We start from the raw sequence: 25,239 nt of genomic DNA on the forward strand, positions 1-25,239 counted from the left end.
CTGGCAAGAAACTGACTGATGGGGTAGGTTTCCAGCCTCCCTTGCTCTCCACTCTTCAGCGGAGAAGTTCTGTTTCTATGCATTTTAACCTAACAGTATTCCATTTAATAAGTAATGATTCACTACTTAAAAAGCTTGAAAATGATTATTCTAAGCACCAAAGTACAAGCAATATGAAAGTGAAAAATTATTTAAGAAGTTCTACATTTTCCACGTAGTCCACATTTTTGTTAAAACTACTGCAGGGTCAAAAATGGTATACACAATGAAAGTGCTGCTTAAATAGCAAATTATTTAGTGATATAGCTAAGTCTCATACAATGGATATAGCTAAGACATCAAAAAGAAAACTCCTACCTCTTAGAAACTGCCTATATTTTAAGGTAGGATGTGCGACCAAGCAAATACAGTTATCTCTGTATAATGAGGTAGAGCAACAATGGATGCAACCGTATCTCTAACACTAGTAAACAGGGTGAGTGTTTATTCTTACAGATAATCTAAAATAGGAATCAATATATAATAAAAGCTGATTCTGTCAGTAATTTCAGGTTAAGATTTCATATTCTATGCCTATTAATCATATACCTTGAAAAAGCATTAGTTTATATAAAATGGATTTAAAAAAATAACTTAGAAAATTACATTTATTGCACTGGTAAATTTTTGGCTATAGAGGCAAGTGTGATTAAAAAAGAATCAGGTAGGTGGGCTAGATGCCTGTGATGAATAAGAAAGAACTTTGGTGTTTAAATTGACATCAGTTGAATAAAAGGAGGAGTCTTCCTGCTCCACATTCTTCTTTGACCTTTAAGAATGAACCCATGAAAAGTAAGAATTGTGTACATTTTTTAAAAGATGAATTTTCCACAAACACCCTATGTTGCTTTTTAAATCCTGCTACATAGAAAGCTCTATCTAAATACTCAAGTCAATACTTTTTTCTTATTTAAAACTAAACTCCTTAAAGTTTTATTAATTTTTATTATTTCTTAATTGAATACTTTAATTAATGTACCACATGAATCCTGAATAAATAAAATTCTTCAAAGTCTAAGAGACTAAAATAATCATGGAGTCTAGATCTTTCTATTAGGAAGAAAACAGGATTTGAATGTTACAGGACTTCTTCAAATCACTCCAACTAGATAGCAGTTGATAAATGCTGGTTCTGGAAGTGATGATGAAAGTAAGAGTAACTTTCAATAGTCTCAATGAAGAAAACTTTAATCTTAAGATTTTGATGCCTGCCACTCCAACACAGGATTTGTTAAAGCTAGTGATAAAAAGTAGACTTTAGTTTACCCATATTCTGTAGGGAAGCAGATGGCATAGTGAAAAACACACGGTTTTTTGTTGTTAGACCTGGACCTAAACCTTGAATCAGCCCCTTATCAGCTATACGATCTAGAAGTCATACCGGGTTAAAATCTGTGTCAAAGGGCTGCTGTAAGGATTAATGAGTTAATTTGTACGTAAAAATTCCTAGCAAGTGCTTGGCAAATAGTAAAAACAACGCATGTTAATTATGTTTTCCCTTAACCAATATAAGACAACTGATGAAACCAGTAATTGTCTGATCAATATTACCATATGGGCTTCTCCCCAGAGGATATTCACCTTAGTTTTACATTCTTGGACTTTGTGATGATTTCCATTATGAAGAGTTGCTGGAGTGGCATATAACTCTTTGTCTGATCTATTGATTTTCACTTCATTAAGGATTTCACCACCATAGTCTCCCAAATGATATCTTGGAAAGGTAACAAAATATAAGAAAATGTTTTATAGTTTAAAAATAAAAACAATGATATTGCAATGAACTGGAACACAACTAATCAAATAGAATCAACAATTAATCAGATTATTCTTAAAAGAGAAAACTTACAGGAATAAAGCAGCTCATATTTGGGATTTAGCAAAAACCAACCAACCAAAAAAACCCAAGGAATCTCTGAAGGAATGCAAAAGACAAATTTCTCACATATTTAATATTTTCAAACACTGGGAAATGATGTTTAGAATGCTTACCTCAGGAATCACACAAAACTGTTAGGTTTGATATAGTTTATTTAACTATATAGGAAAATGACTATTATATTAGAGACACATTTTTTTTTTAAAGATTTATCCATTCTAAAGATAGAGTGCGTGCAGGAAGGGGGAGCACAGAGGCAAAAGCAGAGAGAATCTCCAGCAGACTCCCTGTTGAACATGGAGTCCTTTGCTGAGGGGGGCTTGATCCTAGGACCCTGAGATTATGACCCGAGCTGAAATTAAGAGCTGGATGCCTGAGCTACCCAGGTGCTCCATGGAGAACACATTGTTAAAATGGACTGAAACAAAAAATGCTTACTACCTAGTAAGAAAACAAAATCATCTAAGCATTCATTTCCCTCAAATTTTAAAGGAAACTTAAATAAAAAGAATGGTCAAAATGACCCCCAGGTTCTTTTCTAAATAAAATTCAATGATTCTGAAAAAAAAAAAAAAAATTAAGTGTCTTAGAGGAGCTATACATATTACACACAAATTTGAAATCCAAACTGATAATCTAGGTTTGTTTTTTTTTTTAAATAGTAACACATGAATTCTTCAAAAAATGTAGAATTTGAGAATCTACTCCAATTGTTTTAAAGCTAGGCAAAAAACAAAACATACCATTTGGTTATATTTTACCCAACATCTGGCTAAAGCTGTGATTAGTATAGAACAGTAGCAACGTTACCTTTTCTCCACAACTTCTAAGGTTAAGTGCAATAGTTCTCGTTTTGTTTTCTCTCTTCTCTTAATCATTTCCAAAATTGTTATGGCTCTACTAAACTCTCGTCTCAACTTCAACATCTTTTCATAAGAGGCTTCATCATTCTTACGATTCTATTGAAAATAAATTTTAGAAGAATAAACAATTAATCCAAATATCCACATTTCCATTTTCATTCAACAAAATCTTATGAGATCCAAGTATGTTCCATAAAAGCAAAATGTTAAAAATGTTAAATGTAAAAAATCATCTTAAACAGCAACTACATAAGAGAACCTATCTATTTAACTCTGAAAATAGAAGTATAAGCAAATAGCTCTCAAATATTAAAAAAAAAAATGTTGCCCATTGTTGAAAAGATGGAATAACAGAAGGGATCATTCCAATGTAAGTAAAATTTTAAGTCGGCCTGAAACAAAACGTAGTGTACCAGAAAATGTAGTCCATTCAATTTGATGCAAGGTGTTTTCCAGTGACAGAGAGAAACAGTTCTGTCAAATCAAGGTTACCTAAAAATAGCCAAAATGGGTCTCTATCCATCCATCCAGCTCTGTAATTGTGGGCTGGAAGGTTCAATATACCACAATATAAACACTTACCTTGACAAGCAAAACCACTCAGAAACTCAAGATATAAAACTGAAAGTTGGATATAAAGCGTCTCAAGAAATGTAATTATTATGTTTCAAAGTAATTAACACCTCTCATTGCAGGGCAAAAACCAAGTGAAAACTGAATTTTGGAGTATTGTTAAAAAGTTCCTTCTTCTTGGGCGCCTGGGTGGCTCAGTGGGTTAAGCCTCTGCCTTCGGCTCAGGTCATGATCTCAGGGTCCTGGGATCGAGGCCCGCATCGGGCTCTCTGCTCAGCGGGGAGCCTGCTTTCTCCTCTCTCTATGCCTGCCTCTCTGCCTACTTGTGATCTCTCTCTCTGTTAAAAAAAAAAAAAAAAAAAAAATTCCTTCTTCTTAAGAAGATTTAATTAACAATTCAGAGTGAAAGTCCTGCTTAGTAATTAGACAAGACTCAGTTGTAATTAGCAGCATCTATCTGCCTATGAAAGTTACGGTTAATATATTTTGTTTAATCAAATAACCACAGAATATTTATATTAGGCATGGAACTATTTGCTTAAAAATAGACCTTAATCTATGTATCTTATTATTCTATGTATCTTATTCTTATTCTATGTATCCAGACAGACTGCACGTTTATACAATCTTTCCACCCTTGAGTTAATAACTCAATATGACATTATGACCTAGCAATTGCACTAGGTATTTACCCAAGGGATACAAAAATAGTGATCTGAAGGGGCACATGTACCTCAATGTAAGAGCACTATCCACAATACCCAAAATATGGAAAAAGCCCACATGTCCGTAGACTGATGAATGAATAACGGATATGTGTGTGTGTGTGTGTGCCTGTCTCTCTTTCTATAGATACATTTATAAAATGAAATATTACTCAGCCACAAAAAAAGAATGAAATCTTGCCACTTGCAATGGCATGGATGGAAGTAGAGTGTATTATGCTAAGTGAAATTAGTCAGTGAGAGAAAAATAAATACCCTATGATTTCACTCATATGTCGAATTGAAGAAACAAAACAGATAAACATGGGGGAAGGGAAGGAAAAATAAAATAACAGAAGGAGTCAAACCATAAGAGACTCTTAACTACAGAGAACAAACTGAGGGTTCTTGGAGGGAAGGTGGGTGGGATATGGGATAACTGGGTGATGGGGATTAAGGAGGGAACTTGATGTAATGACCACTGGGTGTTATATATAAGCGATGAATCACTAAATTCTACCCCTGAAACTAATACTATACTATGTGTTAACTAACTAGAATTTAAATAAAACCTTGAAAGAAAAAAAAAAAACCCAATATATTAAAGAGATTACTGGGGACACAAACTTGGCAGGAGTAAAAGCTGTTGTCACTTCATCAAGCAAAGATCACAAATATTTTAGTGTGCTTGCTAAGAGCAAAGCAGGTATGGAATATATTCTGGAAGAAAGAATTTATAAATACCTGTTATGACAATTTGAACAGTTTAAGAAATCAGGATTTATGAGCATATCCTAATGATCTGATGTGAAAAATTACTTGTAAATATTAACCAAATCTTTTGTATTGCTCCTCTCTTCTGTTGTCAAGATCAAGTATGTTAAGAGTGGTTAAAAAAGAATGCAATGTGACATTACAATGAACCTGAAGCCAGGTTTCATAACTAGAGGATTATAAAGGAGAAAATAAAACTTGAGAAAGACTCAAAGTTTTACACTCTTTTATGTGTTTCTTGTATTTGAAAATTAATCATCACCTATAAATCATAACTTAAACTAAGTCCTATTAAGGTACTACCTACTTGTATTTTAAAATGCTATGTTAGTCAGTCTTTTACCTTATCAAAAGGAAATTAATCTTCTCCCCTCCTTCTAGTACTACGTAAGAAAAGGCAAAATTTAAAGTACAGTTTTGAGCAAAAATTTTTGGCAAGCAGGCAGCAATAATACCTTCCAACTGAAATAAAATTAACATGACCAAGAGCAAATATTAAAGTGTCCCCCTGTATAGAGTACTGCACAGGTCCCCTACCCTCAAAAGGCTTAAAGTCTACTAATAATGAGACACACAGATTCAAAGATGAATAATAATACAAGGCCACATCCCACCTGAACAATATTCAAAAGTGCACAAGAACCTTTTAAGATTACCCTCCTCTTCACTAAGTGTTCCTTGTGGCCTACATGCTTCTGCCCTGTCTTAACCAGTCATTTCCCGCTCTCTTTAGACCCAAATAACTACCCTTTCTAATTTTTCCTTTCTCTAGCCCTGTCTTTTCTTTTATTTTGAAATGATTTCAGATTTACAGTTACAAAACATTATCAAGAATTCCTATATATCTTCACCCAGATTGCCTAAATGTTATTATTTTACATTTGCTTTATCTCTATGTATGTATGTATGCATATTATTTAATCTATACTATTATGGACTAAATGTTTGTGTACCCTGAAAATACATGTTGAAACTCCAAGCCCTAAATGTGATGTTATTCAGAGGAAGAGCCTTTGGGAGGTGATTAGGTCATGAGGGTGGAGTCCTCACAAATGGATTTGTATGCTTATAAAAGAGATCCGAGAAAGCTTTCTTCCCCTTCCACCATGTGAAGACACAGCAAGATGACTTCTGAACCAGGTAGGCCCTCACCACACACTGAATCTGCTGGTACCTGTATCTCAGACCTCCTAGCCTCTAGGCCTGTGACAAAGAAATATTTGCTGTTTAAAAAACTCAAGTCTCTGGTATTTTTGTTACAATAGCCTAAATGGACTTATACACACACACACACACACACACACACACACACACACACAGACACACACACACACACACACATATACATACACACACACACACACATAAACAAATACACAAATATGTAAAATTAGTAGTCATATTTAAAAAAATTTTTGAGACTAGTTGAATATATACTGCCCCTTCATCCCTAAGCACTTTAATATGGACTTTACAGAAACAGTGATACTCTCTTATATAACCAATACTAGTTTCGAAATCAGGAAATTAACATTGATTTTATTCATATTTCACTAATTATCCCACTAATGTCCTTTCTGACAACAAATATAATTGTTAAATACATTTTTAATATGTCTACATAATTGTTGCTATGAAGGACATTAGCGGGACAATTTTTATTATTAAATTCACTCATAACATCAAATTTTTTCTTGGTCTAGGATCTGATTCAGGATTACAAATGTACTTAGTTGTCATGTCACTTTAATTTCCTATGATTTGGAATCGTTCCTTTGTCTTTCTACAGTGATCATGACCTTTACATTTTTTAAAAAGAATTATTTAGTTATGTGGAGGGGAGGAGTCTTAAGCAGACTCCACACTGAGTGCAGAGCCTGACGCAAGGCTCCATCCCACGACCCCAAGATCACAATCTGAGCTGAAACCTAGAGGTGGCTGCTTAACTGACCATGCCATCCAGGCACCCCATGATCTTGACATTTTTAAAGAATAGAAGCCACTCATTTTTGTAGGGATGTTCCTCAATTTGGGTTTCTTTGACGTTTTTCCATAATTTAATTCTTTTTCTTAATAGGATTATCACGTAAGTGGTATTGTTAGGTTATATTTTCTTAATAGGATTATCACGTAAGTGGTATTGTAACCCTCTCCTATATCAGGAGTTAAATGATACTTATTTGTCTCCTTACTGTTGATAACTTTGTTCACTTGATTAAGATGGTGTCTATCAGCTTTCTTCAAATAACTGTTTTTTCCTTTTTTAATTAAAAAATTATGTACCTCATTTCTCATAAAATTTCCTCCCAATACTTTGTTATTATTATTATTATTACTATCATGGTTGCCAAATGGCGATTTTCAAACTTCCTCATTCCACTGCCACTCAAAGGTAAAATTCTACTGTTAAGGAAAAGTGTTCCCTTCTCTTTTATCAATCAATCCATCTACCAATCATCCATCCATCCATCTGTCCATCCATCTATTTATATCAGTATGGACTCATGGGTTACTTATACTCTATGGGTTATTCATTACTCTATATTTATATTGACACTTAGAACTGTCCCACATCTGGTTAGTAAAGTTCCCCTTCAAGCTGGCTCTTCAGGCCATCTGAGATCAGTCTAACATTCCTTAATTTTCAATCAACAGTCTTACTTTCTGGCATAGCAGAATGTTCCAAGCTTTTCCTTATACTCTCCTAGCCCTCAACCAGGAGACACCATTTTCCTAAGAAAATGGAAAATGGTATTTAAAAATGATGATCTACGTAGTAGGCATGCTCACTGCTACTCAGCATTATTGCTTCTAGACCCTCTCAACAAATAGAACTTAAGAAATAACACCTGTAATTGTATAGGTACATATACATGCACAGATCCACATCTATTTCTGACTCTTTCTCAATAAAACAGTGAGTTCATTACTGACACTTTCTCCATGCTTTTAAGATGGCCCTAATCCTGTTTTCAAATCCACTCATTTTCTTTATCCGTCATCACAATGGTCTCTGCTCTGGACCAACTCTTTTCTCCCTGTTCCCAGTTACATATTACAGTTCTGACCTACTGCCAAATCTCTAGAAGTGGTTCTCAAACTGCTGCACTTTTTCACTTTTAAATTGTTGCACTTCAGAATTAACCACAGATCTTTTTATAACCAAGGATAATTCATAGGAGACTGTCATATGCAGCCAGACTGAGAACAACTACTCTTGAGTTTCCTCTATCTTGTTTATTCTAGGCCACAAAGAAGGAGGAGAGAAAGTACAGTTGTTAACAGCTGTATCTATGGGGTTAAACATATTAAACACACATGCTGATTCAAGACTTTCCAATCAGTGCTTTCAGACATGCTGGTGCCTTAACACTTTCTCATTTAAGAATGTCCTTAAGTACTTAAGCACTTACAAATTAAATATTAGCTTAGTGAATTAAAATTAAATTCTAGACTGCCAAGAAAATATTTCAGAAGTCTTTTATTTTAGAACCTTTATATCTAGCTATATACACGTTTTCAATTTTGTGGAAACAGAAAAGAAAGTAGAGAACCATTGTTAGCTGTATTCATTTTTGTATATCCCATGCTTGCCCACCTCTGGAACACCTAGGGGTATCTACTGTTGACTGCTTTCCCAACGTTCTCATTTTGAAACACATAAATATTTCTAAGCAGTATTAGTGTGCATGAAGGGATCTTGGTCCCACAACTGAAAACAGAGAGGAATAAAAAGACTACCAGAAAAGAAAATGGACTGCTTTACAGAGGAAGGTCAAAATAACAGACAAAAGAAAGAGTAGAAATTAGTGTCAGGAAAAAGTGGTAGTAGTTATTTGTAATGGTGAAGCACCTAAACGTATGAACCCGGTCTAGCAATTCTCAATATACACTGGTTAGAAAACAATGATTTAACCTATTTAAGAATTAAACGGATTTAAATATTTAGAATATTCTTTACATGTCAATAAATACTGCTCATTTTAAGTACCCACTCACTAAAACAAGTCCAATGATACTCTTCCTTCAAAATACATTGCTAAAAGTCTATGTTTTGCATTACAGCTGAATCAATCACATTGCTTTTAAAGAGTTTACTTATTTATCTGAGAGAGAAAGCATGAGCAGGAGGAGGGACAGGGGCAGATGGAGAAGCAAACTCCCTGCTGAGCAGGGAGATACAGGGGTTGATCCCAAGACCCAAGGATCATGACCGGAGCTGAGGGCAGATGCTTAACCGACTGAGTCATCCAGGTGCCCCAATTACATTTTTTTTAAAAAGCAGATGGTAGTTCAGATTTTTCAATGGTTCAGAAAAACCTCTCTTTCCTCATGTTCAATTGTCTATATTTATAAACTTACCTCATATTAGTCTTTTCTTAGCAAGATGTTAAATCTTCATAAAGTATCTTAGATTTCCTTAGCTAAGAACTAAAATGCCAAATTGAAAACTTAGCCTGGGTTAGGGTATGTCATCTACACTTGGGAAATCCAAGAAAGACTTACACAAAATGGTTGTTAACCAGTAGGAGAATTGCTCCTAAAATACACTATTCCTGGCAGCTGTTACGCTTCATAGCTGTTATATTAACACCTGACAATGACAAGGCTTTTAATGTTAGGAGAAACAGGAATCCACAGAAAATGCTTTGCCTCCAAATCACAATTACTCATGGCTTTTACATTTATATGTTCCAATTTTTTGCGGGTTAGAGAATGTACTACTATGTATGGTGTTTACTGTTAATTATGAGAAATGGAAGACAGTGAATACCCCCTCTGAAGTAACAGGTTCCTCTATACCTTATCATTCCACAACATGAGACCCTTTTCTCTCAAAATTCCAGCTCATACTGCTTCTAAAAGGCAGATGGGGACAAGTTCATCAATCTGAAATTTGCCACAATGGACAACTCAGAAAAGAAGAAAAACATTCCACTGTTACTTTTGAGTATTGGCAGAACAGGCTTGAAAATAAACTTTCCCTACTTCTCATGACCCCGTAGTAGGTAGAGGGAGTAAAGTCCATTTTTATTTGCAAGAATTAGAATGTGGTTTCAAAGGAGATATAAGTTCTTAAGCTGCCTAAGAGGATATGTGTAGAATGTATATATAACTTACCGAAGAACTCAAATTTCTGAGGTACATAAAGATATATAATTCTTTTTACTACTTCAATTTCAAGTTTGAAACGGTATAAACAGACCTATAAAGGGCATGGGTATTAGATATTATACCAACAGAAGCCGACCGATGGAAGCTACTGAAGAGCAGGATTTCTAACGTTAAGTTGAACAATGTTATTAGCTCCCCTGTATGTTTCAAGGTATTCAAAATTATTGAAGTTATTAGCAGAAAAAAATTTGGTCTTAAGTACTATTAAGGCACACTCAATTAAATCTAATTTGCGCATTACCTTTCGAGTTTGCATTTTCTCTGTTCTCCTCCGAAAGGCAACATAAGGGTCATTGTTGGTAGAGCCGTCTCTTTTCTCTTGTTTTATCTGAGGAATGAGGGATGGCCCCCTGCAGTTTTTACGTTTTCTTACCCAGTAGTCATACACAGCTTTAATAAGGTAATCATCTTCATTTAGCAGCAGTTTTGCTTCCTGAAGTGTTACAAGCTAAATGAAAAATACAAATTGTCATCAGCCATAAGGTTTGAAAAAGAGAAATCAAAGTTAAGCTATATATACCTATAGAAAAAAATGTCATCAGTCTAACAATTATGATCAGACATCATGATGGCAGAAAACACAATTCAATTTTGAAATTTTATAAAGGATTTATTAGTAAAAAGATTTATCTAAAAAATTATATTTTGCTCTGAGAGACACTAAGTACCACAACTTATAATATTTAAGAAGCCTAAATGAACAACAGTTGAGAAGATTTATGCCTCAGTTAAGTCTGTTGTTATGTCTGGAACAGTGATCCTAGGATGGTTCCTCTAGGAACTGTCACACTGGTATTTTAGGGATCCACTTCTTTATCAATGCAGTCCATATAAAGTTGACGTATCTTAAACTAAGGTTTGGAAAAATTTGCTTGGTCATATCTATTTCTTTACTGCTGGTAAAGATAAAATAGATTGATCAGCTTTAGCGGAATGAATTATGGGTTAATCACATCCATCTACAGTGAACTCTAGAAAAAGATAATGGGAGCTTTAAGAATCCAGTTTTAAGACTGGAAAACATCAGTGAAGGGCATCCCAATCTTTTTACTTTTATCATTTTGGAGATGAAGATTTGTTTTAAAACAAATTGAGATATCTCCTAAGAAATGTTTTCCTAAAACTTGAAAATGAAGGGGGAAACTTTCTTTCTGAAACTGTAAGATCAATATAGGAATTGATCTGATGGTTGTTATGAAGTCAACTGAAGATAGCATGACCCACCAAATAAATCTGCTTTCTCATACTGGTATAATTTCATGGAATAAACGCAATGGTCATTGGACTTCCAGTCCTATGATGGTGATTACCAGGGCTAATTAGTTGGTTTCTTATTATAATTTGGCTGGCAAGACTGGCCACAGGAAGAGAATATACTGACAATGACAATGCAAGTATTCTAGTCCATGTAATGATTACATTTAGTGCAATAAAATTTTATGTGGCCACAGTTTGGCTTAATCAATGTCTCAGTGAAGTCATATTAAATTCATCTGAATGGCTGAGTAACCTGGGTCTTTAAAGTGGTGGGCCAGAGCCTGGAACAAGATATCAAACCGAAAGAACTAATACTTCCAAACATCAACTTTAAACGGGCACCTTTGTTAGCTGAAGTTCTCTGGAATAGATCAAGGTCTATACGGTGCCAGTGGTAGAGTAAGAACCAAGCTTTCTGGATCTAACAAAATTCGACCTCATGCTTACAGCATCGTAACATCACTGGGAGCTTTTTTGTGCCCTGGGAACCAAGGGAAACAATGCTGTGATATGCTACACATCTTCAACTGTTTGGACATTCTGCTTCTGATAAAATGTAACCTTCACTAGTGATATCAAGAACGTACTTTAGAGTGGGGAGGAGGATAGGTTTCTTCCTATCAAGCCATAGAGCAGTAGTGAGATTCTTACATAATACTATCAGGATATTTTCCCTGCAGGAGATGTAAGGGGATTAAAACACTGCCTCAGATTTCCTTCTCTGGTGCTTTTTGCTCCTTCTACAAAGGTCCTTCTGCTTGGTTGATAAGTACTCTCTTTATATCTCAGATAATAAGAATTCAGTACACTGTTTACAATTAAACATCCTGACACTTCTTTCCAATGTTAACCATATTTCTCAGTTTACTGATGTTTTTATGTTGCTATACAGTAAATTTTTATTTTACTGAGTAATTGAGTTTTAATCATTCTGTTAAAATTATCTTTAGCTATTCTAAGGCAATTAGTATCACTTGTATCGTTATCATCATGCTGATAGCATCAATTTGAGTGGTAAGAACTAGTTGTAGATAAAGTTGTCCCAAATTATTAGGACACAATTAAAAATCCACAAAATCAGAATCCTACTACTTTTCTATCTTAAGAAAAAAGTTCTGCCATTCAGCACTTTCTCTACTAGAAAACAGTGGAAACCAGTATTTACTTGACAAAAAGGTCAGTGATAAAATTTATTATTTCCAAGATACCTCTGAGTTGTTTGATTTACTTACTTTGGGGGCTTGGAGAAGAGATAAAAATTATTCCACTAGCTGGACTTTTCTTCTAGATTGCCACTAGCTTCATGAGGACAAGGATCACTTAGTTTGTTTACATACAGATTCATGGTTCAGCAATTTCAAGAAATACATTTATAATACATAAATGAATAAACTATGTATAAAAAAGTAATGTTTTAAAAATATAGTCAGTAAAGCAATAAACAATTAATAATCAACTACTATCAGTCTATCATTGTGTTACACAGGTTGTGGGGAAATTAGGGAAAAAAATTTCAAGATAAAACTACCACCAACAGAAACTCAGAATATGACAATCAAGGCAAGACAAATACAATTTAAACAATGAGAGAACAATGTCAGAACTTTAGAACTCAGTATTAGTGCATTAAGATACAGGACAGAACCACAAAATACTCCATCTGGGAGTGCTTGAGTTGGTTGCTTAAGAGACAAGTATAATTTCTGAGGACAGATATTGAAGAAAAGAGCAACAAGAGGTAGAAGAGGAGGAGATGAAGAAAGAAGAAGAAAAGATTCGAGAAACGTGGAGGTCAACAGCATCCACTACTATGGGGATATTTAGTAGGATATGGGCTGAAATGAATGGATGATAATGAGAAGGCCATTGGTGACCTGGGTGCAATCAGTCTACTGAAATGCACCGGAGTAGAGAAAAACGTTAAACAGCATGTCTAACCTTTTTAAAATGTAACTGACAGGGAGAAAAAAAAAGGAGAGACAAAGGGTGGTAATTTATAGAGAAAGATGGAGTCAAATGAAAGGGTTCTCTTGGAAAAAGGGACCCTTGGCATATTTTTGGGCAAAGAGAGAATGAAGAAATGAGAGAAGAGATAATTAAAGATGAAACATGCAAGGAATATACTGGTGCACGAGGAAGAGTTAAAATTAAAATTTAGGGACTGAAGGAAAAGGGATAAAAAAACACATCATTGTGAATTTTGGGAGTCACTGTAGTTAACTCTCTTAACTACACATGATACAGGATCATGTATAGTTAAGAGAGTTAAGGAAAAAAAAAAAGAAAAGTAAACTTGAGAGGTCTGTGGACCACCTAGGTGGAGATGCCAACAGGAAGCACATAAAGAGAAAAATGTCCTGGAGTTTGAGAAGGAGGTCAAGTGTAAGGATATACGTATTATTACCCTCACAAAAATCCTTGCTAAGGGGATATTAACCCCAAACACACAGGATAAGACGACCAAGGACAGAATTTCAACAAACTCTGATGTTTACAGAAATTAATGGAAGGATTCAGTAAAAGACAATTACGAGGAACGATCACAGAAAATAATTTAAAAAATCAGAAAAGAATAAAGTATATTCAAAAGACCAAAGGTGATGAGTTCAAAGAAATGAGGAGAGCTCAATTAAAATAAATGAATGGGGACTATACAATGATAGTATTTGGCTGTGGTCAGTCTGATCAGTCTGTTTTTATGTCTTCTCTATCAACCTAATAAATATTGCTTTAACCACAAACTTGATTTCTTGCTTTGAGATCTGCTACTATGTCAGCTGCAAAAAAGGAAAAATAAAGAAACCCAGGAATCCATAGTTCAGGCAATTAGAATGACAATAGTCTTTAGTATCTTTAATCCTTAGTCCTAATAACAGGACCATTATCTTGTCCCTAAAATGAACCTCCACCTTTGTCTACACTGCTGAAAGCAGGTGCTATCATGCTGAGCCTACCAGGCTTTAGGGTTTAAAGCCTGTCACTGAGGGAAGAGAAATAAAATAGGTATTTTACTGATTATACATAGATCGTTAATTGTATTGTTCACAAATGCTTTTTGTTTATCCTGTCCCCACTTAGATAATAAGCTCCCTAAGGGCAGAACTTCTGTCATCTCTCTTGTTCACCCAAGTACTAAATAATTATTACTTACAGAAATGAAATAAAGCAAATTACAGAACAGAGAGCTGAAGGCTTCACCACCAGTAATTTCTGAGCAATCAGGGAAAATAACAGAAATACCAAAATAAAGACTAAACTTAGGACTGCTATAAAAGTTTGCATATTAAGAAGAAAAATGAAGAAAAATGAAATCATGCCTAATGCCTGTGATCAAAATCTCAGGAAAACTGCACTAATAATATTTTTGATACTCAATCTGATAATTAAAATAAATTTGCAATAAAAAAAGGCAATCTCTCAAAAACCAAGTTGAATTTTACAAAATTCAGTTTTCAATGTACTTCTTTTGATTGCACATCAAATATTACTTTCCATCCAAATGGGGGAAAAAGATTAGTAGAAAGGCGAAATATGCAGCAAAGTCCTCTCAAAATAGAAAAGTTTTTTAAAATGTTCTGAAGAGCTGGTAATGCTTCAAGGATTTAAAGGACTTAACTTGGGAGGTAAAGGAAAATGACGAATTTGTAATGGGTAAACTAGTGAAAAGTGTGTAAGAGTCTACTGTAAAACATTTATTTATTTCTGTAACTTACTAATTAATAACGATATATTAATACACCACACAGGTACACCAAGAAGTTATTTTAAAAAGTAGTTTATTTTTTAAATCCAATTACAATATCTATACATGTACATAACAGTAAATTAGCGAAAGAACATAAAAATCACCAATAATTCTATCACCTAAATAGAATCATTACTGGTATTTTGTTGGGCTTTCTTCATCTTTTATTTCAATAAAGAACATAAAAATCACCAATAATTCTATCACCTAAATAGAATCATTACTGGTATTTTGTTGGGCTTTCTTCATCTTTTATTCAATGCACACATATAAATATAAATGCTTTAAATGAATCTCAGAGATTTGTACTTAAACAATTCTGTATCCTTTTTTTGAACTCTAACATTATATAATGAGCAATTTCCACTGATATTCAAAATGGTTTTTAATGGCTGTGTGATATTCCACCCTACAGACAAGTTATTATGAACACCCTTGTTCAAAATCTTTGACATTTTCACTAATTTTTTTGAGAATGATTCCTAGAGGCAGGATTACTAAACCAAAGGTACAAACATTTTAAGGTTCCTGACATATGTTGTCTAATTGCTTTCCAAAGAGACTATACCATTTTCAGTTCTCTATATATTTAGATAGTCCACTAAAGAAAATCATCTCCTTGTGAAAAATTTTTTTCTTCACTTAAAAATTTTAAATAATATGTAAGTAAAATTAAAAATACATCTAAAATGATAATGAGTACCTTAATAAACGTGAGCAACTAAGAAGGATTTGGTATGAGTTATCTGCCTTAGAGATACAACCAAGCAAATTTAGCCTTTGAAAAGGATCAAGATGTTGTATAGCATTGCAGCTAGTATTATTTTTATATCCAAACAAGAAGAAAGGTCAGAATAGTACTCTTCATATTCCTATTCAAAGAAATTATGCTTAAGTATTCAGTTCAAGAAATACTGTATATAGAAATTCTAGGAAAATTCAAAAGGCAGTATAATACAAAACACTCAGGTCTAAAGAAAATGCAAAATAAAGTTGCTAACTGGATTAATTTTAAGAGAAGAGACATTTTTACAAGGTACAGTACCTGATTAGAACTGGCTTTTTCAAGTCTGTCAATCATAATTTCAAATTGCAAAGGCTTAATTTCCATCTTTCTGTTAAGTCTATTTAATAAGGTCTCATCTTCTGAATCCATATCATAATCTGGTTGCTCGTTGTCTAGATTAAAGGCTAGAAAAGAAAAGAAAAATTCTTCAAACTGAGGAGAAATTATGGAGTTATATAGTGTTTATATCTGACCACAGAATACTTCCAAATTACAATGAACTGACCAAAGAGTTGCTCATGAGCTGACATCTAAAAACTGGTTCCTGAGTACACGGGAAACTAATGTAACATACACTCTGCACAAACTATTGTGTAAAAAATTAATAATAAAAAATTTAAATTGGTTTCAGAGACTAAAAGCACAGTGGAAGAAAAAATCTTAATTCATATATGACTTAAAGTATAATAGAATAGTAAAAGCAATAACTAAGATTAATTTATTTTAAAAATAAAGGATCACAACAACTACTAAATGGGAAAAAATATTTGCAAATGACATATCTGATAAAGGGTTAGTATTCAAAAGATATAAATAACTTATACAACTCAACAACAAAAAAACAAATAATCCAACTAAAAAACAGGCAGCGGGGCACCTGGGTGGCTCAATGGGTAAAAGCCTCTGCCTTTGGCTCAGGTCATGATCCCAGGGTCCTGGGATTGAGTCCCACCATCAGGCTCTCAGCTCAGCAGGGAGCCTGCTTCTCCATCTCTCTCTGCCTGCCTCTCTGCCTACTTGTGATCTCTGTCTGTCAAATAAATAAGTAAAATCTTAAAAAAAAAAACAAAACAGGCAGAAGATATGAATAGACATTTTTCAAAAGGCATACAGACAGCAAACAGATACATGAAAAGATGCTCAACATCACTCACCACCTCGCAAATGCAAGTCAAAACTATAAATATATCACTTCACACCTGTCAGAATGGCTAAAATAAAAAACTCAAACAATAAGTGTTGGTGAGGATGTGGAAAAAAAGGAACCATCTTGCACTTGGTGGGAATGCAAACTGCTGCAGCCACTGTGGAATATGGAGGTTTCTTAAAAAGTTAAAAACAGAACCACAATATACTACTACCCACTACTGGGTATCTATCCAAAAAATTAAAAAAACACTAATTCATAGGGATATATGCACACCTATGTTATTGCAGCATTATTTAAAACAGCCAAACTATGGAAGCAGCCCAAGTATCCACCAAAGATGAATGGATAAAGAAAATATGGTACACATACAATGGAATATTATTCAGTCATAAAAAGAAATCTTGTCATTTGTAATGACATGCATGGAGCTAGAGAGTAAAATGCTAAGTGCAATACCAGTCAAAGAAAGACAAATACCATATGACTTTATGCATACATAGAATTTAAGAAAGAAAACAAAGGAAAAAAGAAAAGAGAACGACAAACCAGAAACCAGGCTCTTAACTAAAGAGAACAGATTACCAGAGGGGCAGTGGGGGAAGGAGGCGGGGGAGAGGCGTAATAGGTGAAGGGGATTAATTGTAGACTTACTCTGATGAAAAGTGAGCAATATACCCAATTGCTGAATCTCTGTATTATGCACCTGAAACTAATATAATGCTATATATTAACTAAACTGGAATTAAAACAAAAAAATTAAAAATAAATACTTTTCACTAATAGAAAAAAATAAAGCTTCACAAATTATATGCCCAAACAGTAGCAATTATTTAAAAAAAAAAAAAAAAAAAAAGATGGTATGGATTTGTCAACATGGTAGTTTGGTAACGTAGTGAGAAGCTACAGAAGAAAATTAAGACTCTAGAAACAAGGGCACCTGGCTGGTTCAGTCAGAAAATTATGAGACTCTTGATCTTGGGGTCATGAGTTCTAGTCCCATGCTCGTGTAGAGATTACTTAAACCAAATCTTAAAAAAAAAGAGAGAGAAAAGAAAAGAAAGAAAGAAAGAAAGAAAAAAGACTCTAGAAATAAACTCAAGTACAAAGAATGAAATGGCATTTCAAAACACTGAGGATAAAGTAGATTATTTAAAAAGGGTCCCACTTACTAGTTATCTTTAAAAAACTTAACCTGGAATTCTACCTTATTCCTAATACCAATAAATGATATATTTAACAAAATTTCATAGTAAAAAATAAAACAAAAAAATGCTAGAAGAAAATGCAAGGGGAAAATGTATGGGTGGATACAAGCTCAGAAGCCATAAAACTGATTAAATACATGGAAACACAAAAACAAGATATGTTTCACTTATCAAATAGACTAAAATCTAAAACTTGGTGATATACTATTTTGGAGTGAATGGGGGACTGAAGAGGAAATTAAAGCTGTTTTTTTGTTCAATTAAAAACACATACTCTTGGACTTGTCAATTCTATTTCTAGGAATTTATCCTCTACACCCACATAGAGAAAAAAATAAAATATACAAGAGTGTAAGATGTGACACTGTAAGAAGTAAAAAATATAAAACAAGCAATGTATGTGGGAACAGAAAAACACAATGGTTTGTACATACATGCAGTAGATGGAAGCCCTGAAAATGAATGACAACAATGTATGTATACTAATATGGAAAGAAACCAATCTTAACAGGCAAGAAAAGCTAAGGTACAGAATAGTGTACATGTGTACTTACACATATTTTAAAAATATAGAGTATGTATGTATACATAGATACATACTCTTATAAACGCATAGCATTTTTTTAAGGATTTATAAATTTATTTGAGAGAGAGAGAGCAAGCATGAATGGCAGAGACAGAGAGGAAGAGAGAATCTCAGGCAGATTCCATGCTGAGTGCAGAGTTTGAAGCAGGACCTGGAGGTCAGGACCTCACAATCCTGGAGGTCAGGACCCCAGCGGGAAGCAGGAATCTGATGCTCAACCAACTGGACCACCCATATGCGCCCAGAATATATTTTTTTTAAAGATATTATTTATTTATTGGACAGAGAGAGAGAGAAAGCACAAGCAGGAGAGAGGGGCAGAGGGAGAAGGAGAAGCAGGCTCCCCACAGAGCAGGGAGCCTGATGTGCAGCTTGATCCCAGGACCCTGTGATCACGACCTGAGCCGAAGGCAGATGCTTAACCAACTTAGCCACCCAGGCGCCCCAGAATGTATTTTTTATATAGTAAACAAAGATATGTTTTTACAAGGGTAAGGAGAACACACACATACACACATATGCTCTCTTATAATCACACAGAGTATTTTTGGAAGGATACACAAGCAAGTGGTAACAGCTTTCCACTTCTGGGAGGGAGATTGTATAGGTAGAGAAGTGAGTGTAATCTGCTGTTTGAATATACAAGGCATTTACAAGGTGACTGGATATAGCTTAGAGAATTTATAAAACAGAGGTGGTCTAAAATTAGCTGATAAAGCACATATTACTTCTTGCTAAAGGTACCTTTCAAAGTCCCTTATATTACCTTTTACTTGGATATATTCATATTCAAGTATCCAACAGGCATAGCTATGCAGTAGAATGAAAATACAAAGAACCCAGAAGAAGAAATAATGCAAGAAAACTTCCCAGAGCCAAAAAATGACAAGTTTTCAGTTTAAAAGGGTTTACTGCTTATGGCAGCATTATCAACAAAAGCCAAACTATGGAAAGAGCCCAAATGCCCACTGACTGATGAATGGATAAAGATGATGTATACGTAACACATATATGTGTGTATATATACACACACATATATGTGCACAATGAAATACTACTCAGCCATCAAAAAGAATGATATCTTGCCATTTGTAATGACATGGGAAGAGCTAGAGTGTATTACACCAAGCAAAATAAGTCAATCAGAAAAAGAAAAATACCATATGATTTCACTCATGTGGAATCTAAAAAACAAAACTGATGAACATACGGGAGAGTGAAAAAAAAAAGAGAGGGAGAGGGAAACATAACATGAGAGCCTCATAACTATAAGAACAAACTGATGGGGCACCTGGGTGGCTCAGTTGGTTAAGTGACTGCCTTTGATCCCAGAGTCCTGGGATTGAGTCCTGCGGGGGCTCTCTGCTCAGTGGTGAGTCTGCTTCCCTCTGACCAGGCCCCCATGCTTTCTCTCTCTCTCTCTCTCTCTCATAAACAGAATCTTTAAAAAAAAAAAAAAAGGAACAAATTGAGGGCTGATGGAGGGAGATGAGTGGAGGATGGGATAGATGGGTGATGGGTATTAAGGAGGGCACTTGTTACGATAAGCACTGGGTATTTTATGTAAACGATGAACCGAATTCTACTCCTGAAACCAATACTGAACTGTAGGTCTACTAACTGGAATATAAGCTTAAAAAAAAGGGTAGGGGGGCGCCTGGGTGGCTCAGCGGGTTAAGCCTCTGCCTTTTGTTCCAATCATGATCTCAGGGTCCTGGGATGGAGCCCCACATCAGGCTCTCTGCTCAACGTGGAGCCTGCTTCCCCCTCTCTCTGCCTGCCTCTCTGCCTGTGATCTCTCTCTCTGTCAAAAAATAAAAATCTAAAAAAGAAAAATGGGTTTACTGATCATGGTTCAAAATGAGTGGTATGCAATTAAATGTGGCACAATGATGGGCTAGTTACTGCCCATTACTTATTATGAATATGAGTATTATTACTACATAATATTATGCCCATTATATGCTATGTGTTAAGGGGAAATATAGGATCCCCACATTTCCACTCAAATCTTCAGTAAGGAAAACTACAGGAGGAATACTTTCAGCTTCTCTCCATCCCTTCACTCTCTCCTCAGCTAAGAAAGGAGTGACTTAAACTGAATGGTGAACTTTGGATGCATAGTATCTTATGGTTTTTCCTTCTTTTGAAGATGTGCATTCTAATCAGCCCTCTACTACGTGGCAAGCATGGAGGCTGATTCTGCCCTTGTTTGGGGAGACCTGCTTTGTCCCAAACCAGGGCCCAGCCAGTGGTGGGGTAAGCTTGCCTAATTCAGGAGTTAAGTATGAGAAACTCCACTGGGGTCATATATCTGTGTCTTGTCTTCCCACACCATTTTTATTAGTAACAAAACTGAAATTTTATGTGTCTATGTCTGTTTCTCAATTAGTTCCAAAACAGAAAAGAAAAAAGGATGTTACGTTTTGCCCTCCTAAGCAAAATTTGCAGGCTACAGTCAACATTGTAGGCTATACTCAATAATTTATTTTACAAGTGGTTATGCTTTTTTTGACCATTTTGAACATTCTACCTTCTATACTTTAGTCTCCATCATACGGTAGCTAAGATTATACATACTCTATGCTCAGTATTTATTCTACTCACCCTATTCTCACTGGTTATTTACATAAGTAGTATGCACTAGCACACGTGGCGTAAGCACTCTCTAACACAATGAATGTAAGCCAAATGAGAGGGTTTTAAATTCCAGGCTTTGTAAAAACAAAGTAAAACAAACATGGATCATTTCCCTACCTTAATTCTGTGAATTCATAACTCTTCACATAAACCTATCATTGTAATTATAGATGTTAATCAGTGTATCTACCTGTGAACCCTCCTATGCCATGTTTGATACCATGTAATATTCCATTCCACCGTACCATAGATGAGTAACTAACCCTTGAACACCTAACCATAGGTGATTAATGACCTATGAAATAGAATAGGGTTTAAAGCATACCTGGGTCAGATTTCCTCTAACTGAAGTGTGAACATGAAGATTGCTTCTGGTTAAATAGGGCAGAATGAACACATAAACATGTGTCTTGAAATTCCAAAATAAAAGCAGAATAATTTCTTTTCTTTTTTTTTTCTTTTTTCAAACGGCATTTACAGAGGTGATGAGAATGAGCAGGTAACAATTATCAAATTTTCAGACTTAAAAAGTACAAGTTTAGCAGACAGGAGAACACTGACACATAAAACAGTCTGGCTGGGGAAGGGCAGGGGTGGGGAAGGGAGGTGGAAGGAACACAGCTAGAAGCAGGAAAACTCCCCCTATCCATCTAAAGACTTATGGAGAGCTGAAATCAACCATTACTCTCTGAAAGAGCAGGTCGGACCCTTCTGAAAATACGAAGATTAGTTAAAAATCTTTATATGGGTAATTAGATCTTTTCCTCATCCAGTGTAGCTAAGCAGCTACTTTTCCTCCCAAATGGCAAAGACTAATGGCTTAATCTGCAAAGGCTGATTCAGAGAGTCTGTGGATTTTGGAGCACCAGGCATATTGAGGGAAAGTAGAAGGCTCCATACCAAAGAAGAAATATTAAGCAAAAGTCTACATGTTGAATAGTGAATTCTCCTAGCACTCCTATCCACTGCCATCTCACCCTGCAATCCCTACCCCCCAACTCAGCTATAAAAACAAAAACAGTGTCAGCCACCTAAGAAAAAGCCTTAAGAATTCTTTTATGGGGGGCGCCTGGGTGGCTCAGTGGGTTAAAGCCTCTGCCTTCAGCTCAGGTCATGATCCCAGGGTCCTGGGATCGAGCCCCGCATCGGACTCTCTGCTCAGGAGGGAGCCTGCCTCCCTTCCTCTCTGTCTTTGTGCCTCTCTGCCTGCTTGTGATCTCTGCCTGTCAAATAAATAAATAAAATCTTTAAAAAAAAAAAAAATTCTTTTATGGAAAAACTGATTACTCCCCTAAAAAACAGCATCTGATAAATGATCTCACTCAAATATAAATGGACAGTCAAGTAACGCAGAAATTTGAGCAGCAAAACATTAAAAAAAAAAAAGGAACTCAGGAAACAAAGACAATGCAAGAGAAAGAAGAAGAAAAAAAAGAATCCTCACAGAGATATTACTGCATCCATGAAACAAGAACAGAAACAGGATACTATATAAAATGAACATTTAGAGAACACAAAATTTAAAGCTATAATAGCAAAAAATAAATAACATCAGATTTCTCAACACTGGATGTTTGAAGACCACACCAGTGTTCAAAATTCCTAAGGTTGACTGTTTCCGACCCAATCTAAAACCCTCTCTACCCAGCGAAACTATCAAGTATGAGGCTACAATAAAAATATCAGACATGCAAGAACCCCCCAAAATGCACCTTTCCACACATCCTGTCTTAGAAAGCCACTGGAAGGTGTACTCCATTAGGATGGAGTAAATCTAAAAGTAAAGTATGGAATCCAGGAAAGAAGGAAGTGAACCCAAGAGAAGCAAAGAAATTGCCAAGATGATAGATGATAGCTAACCATGTGGCAAGCCTAAGAGCAATCAGTCTAGAATAAAACAGCAAAATTAATGGTTCCTGGAAAAAATGTCCATGGAAGGAATAAAACTGACAGATTATTCAACTGTTTGAACATTTAAAAGAGTCATACTTCTATAAGAGAATGTGCATTGAATTAATGAAAGGCACAAAGAAAAAGAAATAGGAACAAAGATAACTTGTCTCCTTTGAAAATAAAAACCTAACCAAGAAAGGAAATGTAATCATTAAGTACTTGTTTCAGCTGTTAATATTTGCAGAATAATACTGTATATACTGAATACTGATTTAACAATGTAACTGCAGCCAAAAAATGGGGCAGGGAAAGTGTGATAAGTAGAGAAGTGAGAGAATTTTAAATAGAAGAGAGAATGTACTAAAACAACTTTTAAAAGATAGTTACATAAGCCCACTATTTAGAAATATAAAGGTAAATACCAAAAGAAACAAGTAAAGGATTTGAAGGTAACTATCTCTCAGAATGGAGAAGACTGTTCTTATAAGGGGAAAAAATTTTCAACTAATCCTAATGATATGTGTATTAATCTGACAAAAATATGTGATTTAAAAAACTTAAAAACCCAAGCCCCCCAAAACCAAACAAACACAGTAAAAGTGTTAACGATGGGAGCAAAGAGGTGAAAAGGTACCATTTACAATACGGGCCATAGAAGACCAAAGCTGTGAGGAAAAAGGAATGGGAAGGAAACGAGTAAAAGAACTCCAGTTCTAGTTTACAAGCATTAAAAATCCTTACCGTAATTCTCCCTTTTTTGCTTCAGTTGTATGAATAACCAACCTTACAGTCAAAAGTGCCTATTTAATACACTTTAACCCTTTGTAAAAAAATGTTTCCATGAGGGTCAATACAGTTTATTTCAAGGTTTTAAGTTTTAAGCAGAACTTTGTTTTTCCTTTGTGTATAGCCCTAAACATTTCCAGTTAGTTTTCAGTAGCTTAACAAAACCCTAATTCAGCTGTTGCTTTTAAGTACTGTGAATTACAATTACACATGACAATGATTACCACTGATAGAATTCCTATTTATCTCTAAACGAAGGCTTCCGATACATTTTCTCTAATGTTCACAAAGCTGGGAAAGGTATGGTATTTGTATCTTCATTGCAAAATGAAATTAAGATTTCAGAGGTGTTTTAATTAGTTTGTACCTTGTCACACAGAATTTGAACGCAAGTGTGTTGAATTCATGTGCATGCTGTTTCCCCTTTACTACAATGTACCTAAAAGGAGTGCATTTATATATTCTCCTAGTCTGTGGGTTGTTCTTGTGATTCTTTTGCTGTATAGAAATCTAAAATTTTAGGGGCGCCAGGGTGACTCAGTGAGTTGAGCATCTGCCTTTGGCTCGGGTGGTGATCCTGGGGTCCCAGGATTGAGACACATATCTCTGGGCTCTCTGCTCAGCGGGGAGCCTACTTCTCCCTTGCACCCTCCCCCCATCTCAAATAAATAAAAACCAAAAAAAGAAATTTTAAATTTTAATACACTACAATTTATCCATTTCCCTTTATGGTTTCTGTGTTTTGTCTTAAGAATGCTGTGTCTTTAGGTCATAAAGTTATCCTCACTTTTTTTTTCCCCCCAAAAATGCTAACATTTTGTTTTCCATATTTATTCCTTATTTTTATTTTTTTATATGGATAACCATTGTCCCAGCACTACTTATCAAATATTTTCATCCTTTATCCACTGATTTGTAATGCCTCTTTGATCATAAATCAAATTTCCATGTATATGTGGGTGGGTATGTTTCTTAACCTTTTTACCTTCCATGGGTCTACTTATTAGTCATTGAGTAAAAGATTAATATTCCAAATGACAACATTTTAAGAAAGCATTAACTATCAGGAGTAAGGAAAGAATCAAATTGGGACAGGGGAAGCAGATGTGGGATAGTAGCAACTAGACTTCTTTGAAAATTGCTTTATAGATATGACTTTTAGAACCAATTTTACATTGTATGA

The 25,239-nt window shown here is 35.0% G+C and overlaps 1 protein-coding gene across 2 annotated transcripts in view; it reads right to left on the minus strand.

Moving 5' to 3' along the window:
* LOC111143793 (enhancer of polycomb homolog 2) overlaps nucleotides 1–25,239 on the minus strand; it is a 115,877-nt gene that overhangs the window by 21,365 nt on the left and 69,273 nt on the right. For both annotated transcript variants that reach the window (XM_022497687.1, XM_022497678.1), the window contains exons 3-6: nucleotides 16,055–16,200; nucleotides 10,249–10,455; nucleotides 2,729–2,877; nucleotides 1,621–1,753 (exon numbers count right to left, since the gene is read on the minus strand). In XM_022497687.1, coding sequence (XP_022353395.1) covers nucleotides 1,621–1,753; nucleotides 2,729–2,877; nucleotides 10,249–10,455; nucleotides 16,055–16,200 — 635 coding nt within the window. The remainder of the gene's footprint in view (nucleotides 1–1,620; nucleotides 1,754–2,728; nucleotides 2,878–10,248; nucleotides 10,456–16,054; nucleotides 16,201–25,239) is intronic.

The sequence above is a fragment of the Enhydra lutris genome, unplaced genomic scaffold (genome assembly GCF_002288905.1).
Source record: "Enhydra lutris kenyoni isolate GAN:26980312 unplaced genomic scaffold, ASM228890v2 scaffoldscaffold1, whole genome shotgun sequence".
Classification (NCBI taxonomy): domain Eukaryota; kingdom Metazoa; phylum Chordata; class Mammalia; order Carnivora; family Mustelidae; genus Enhydra; species Enhydra lutris.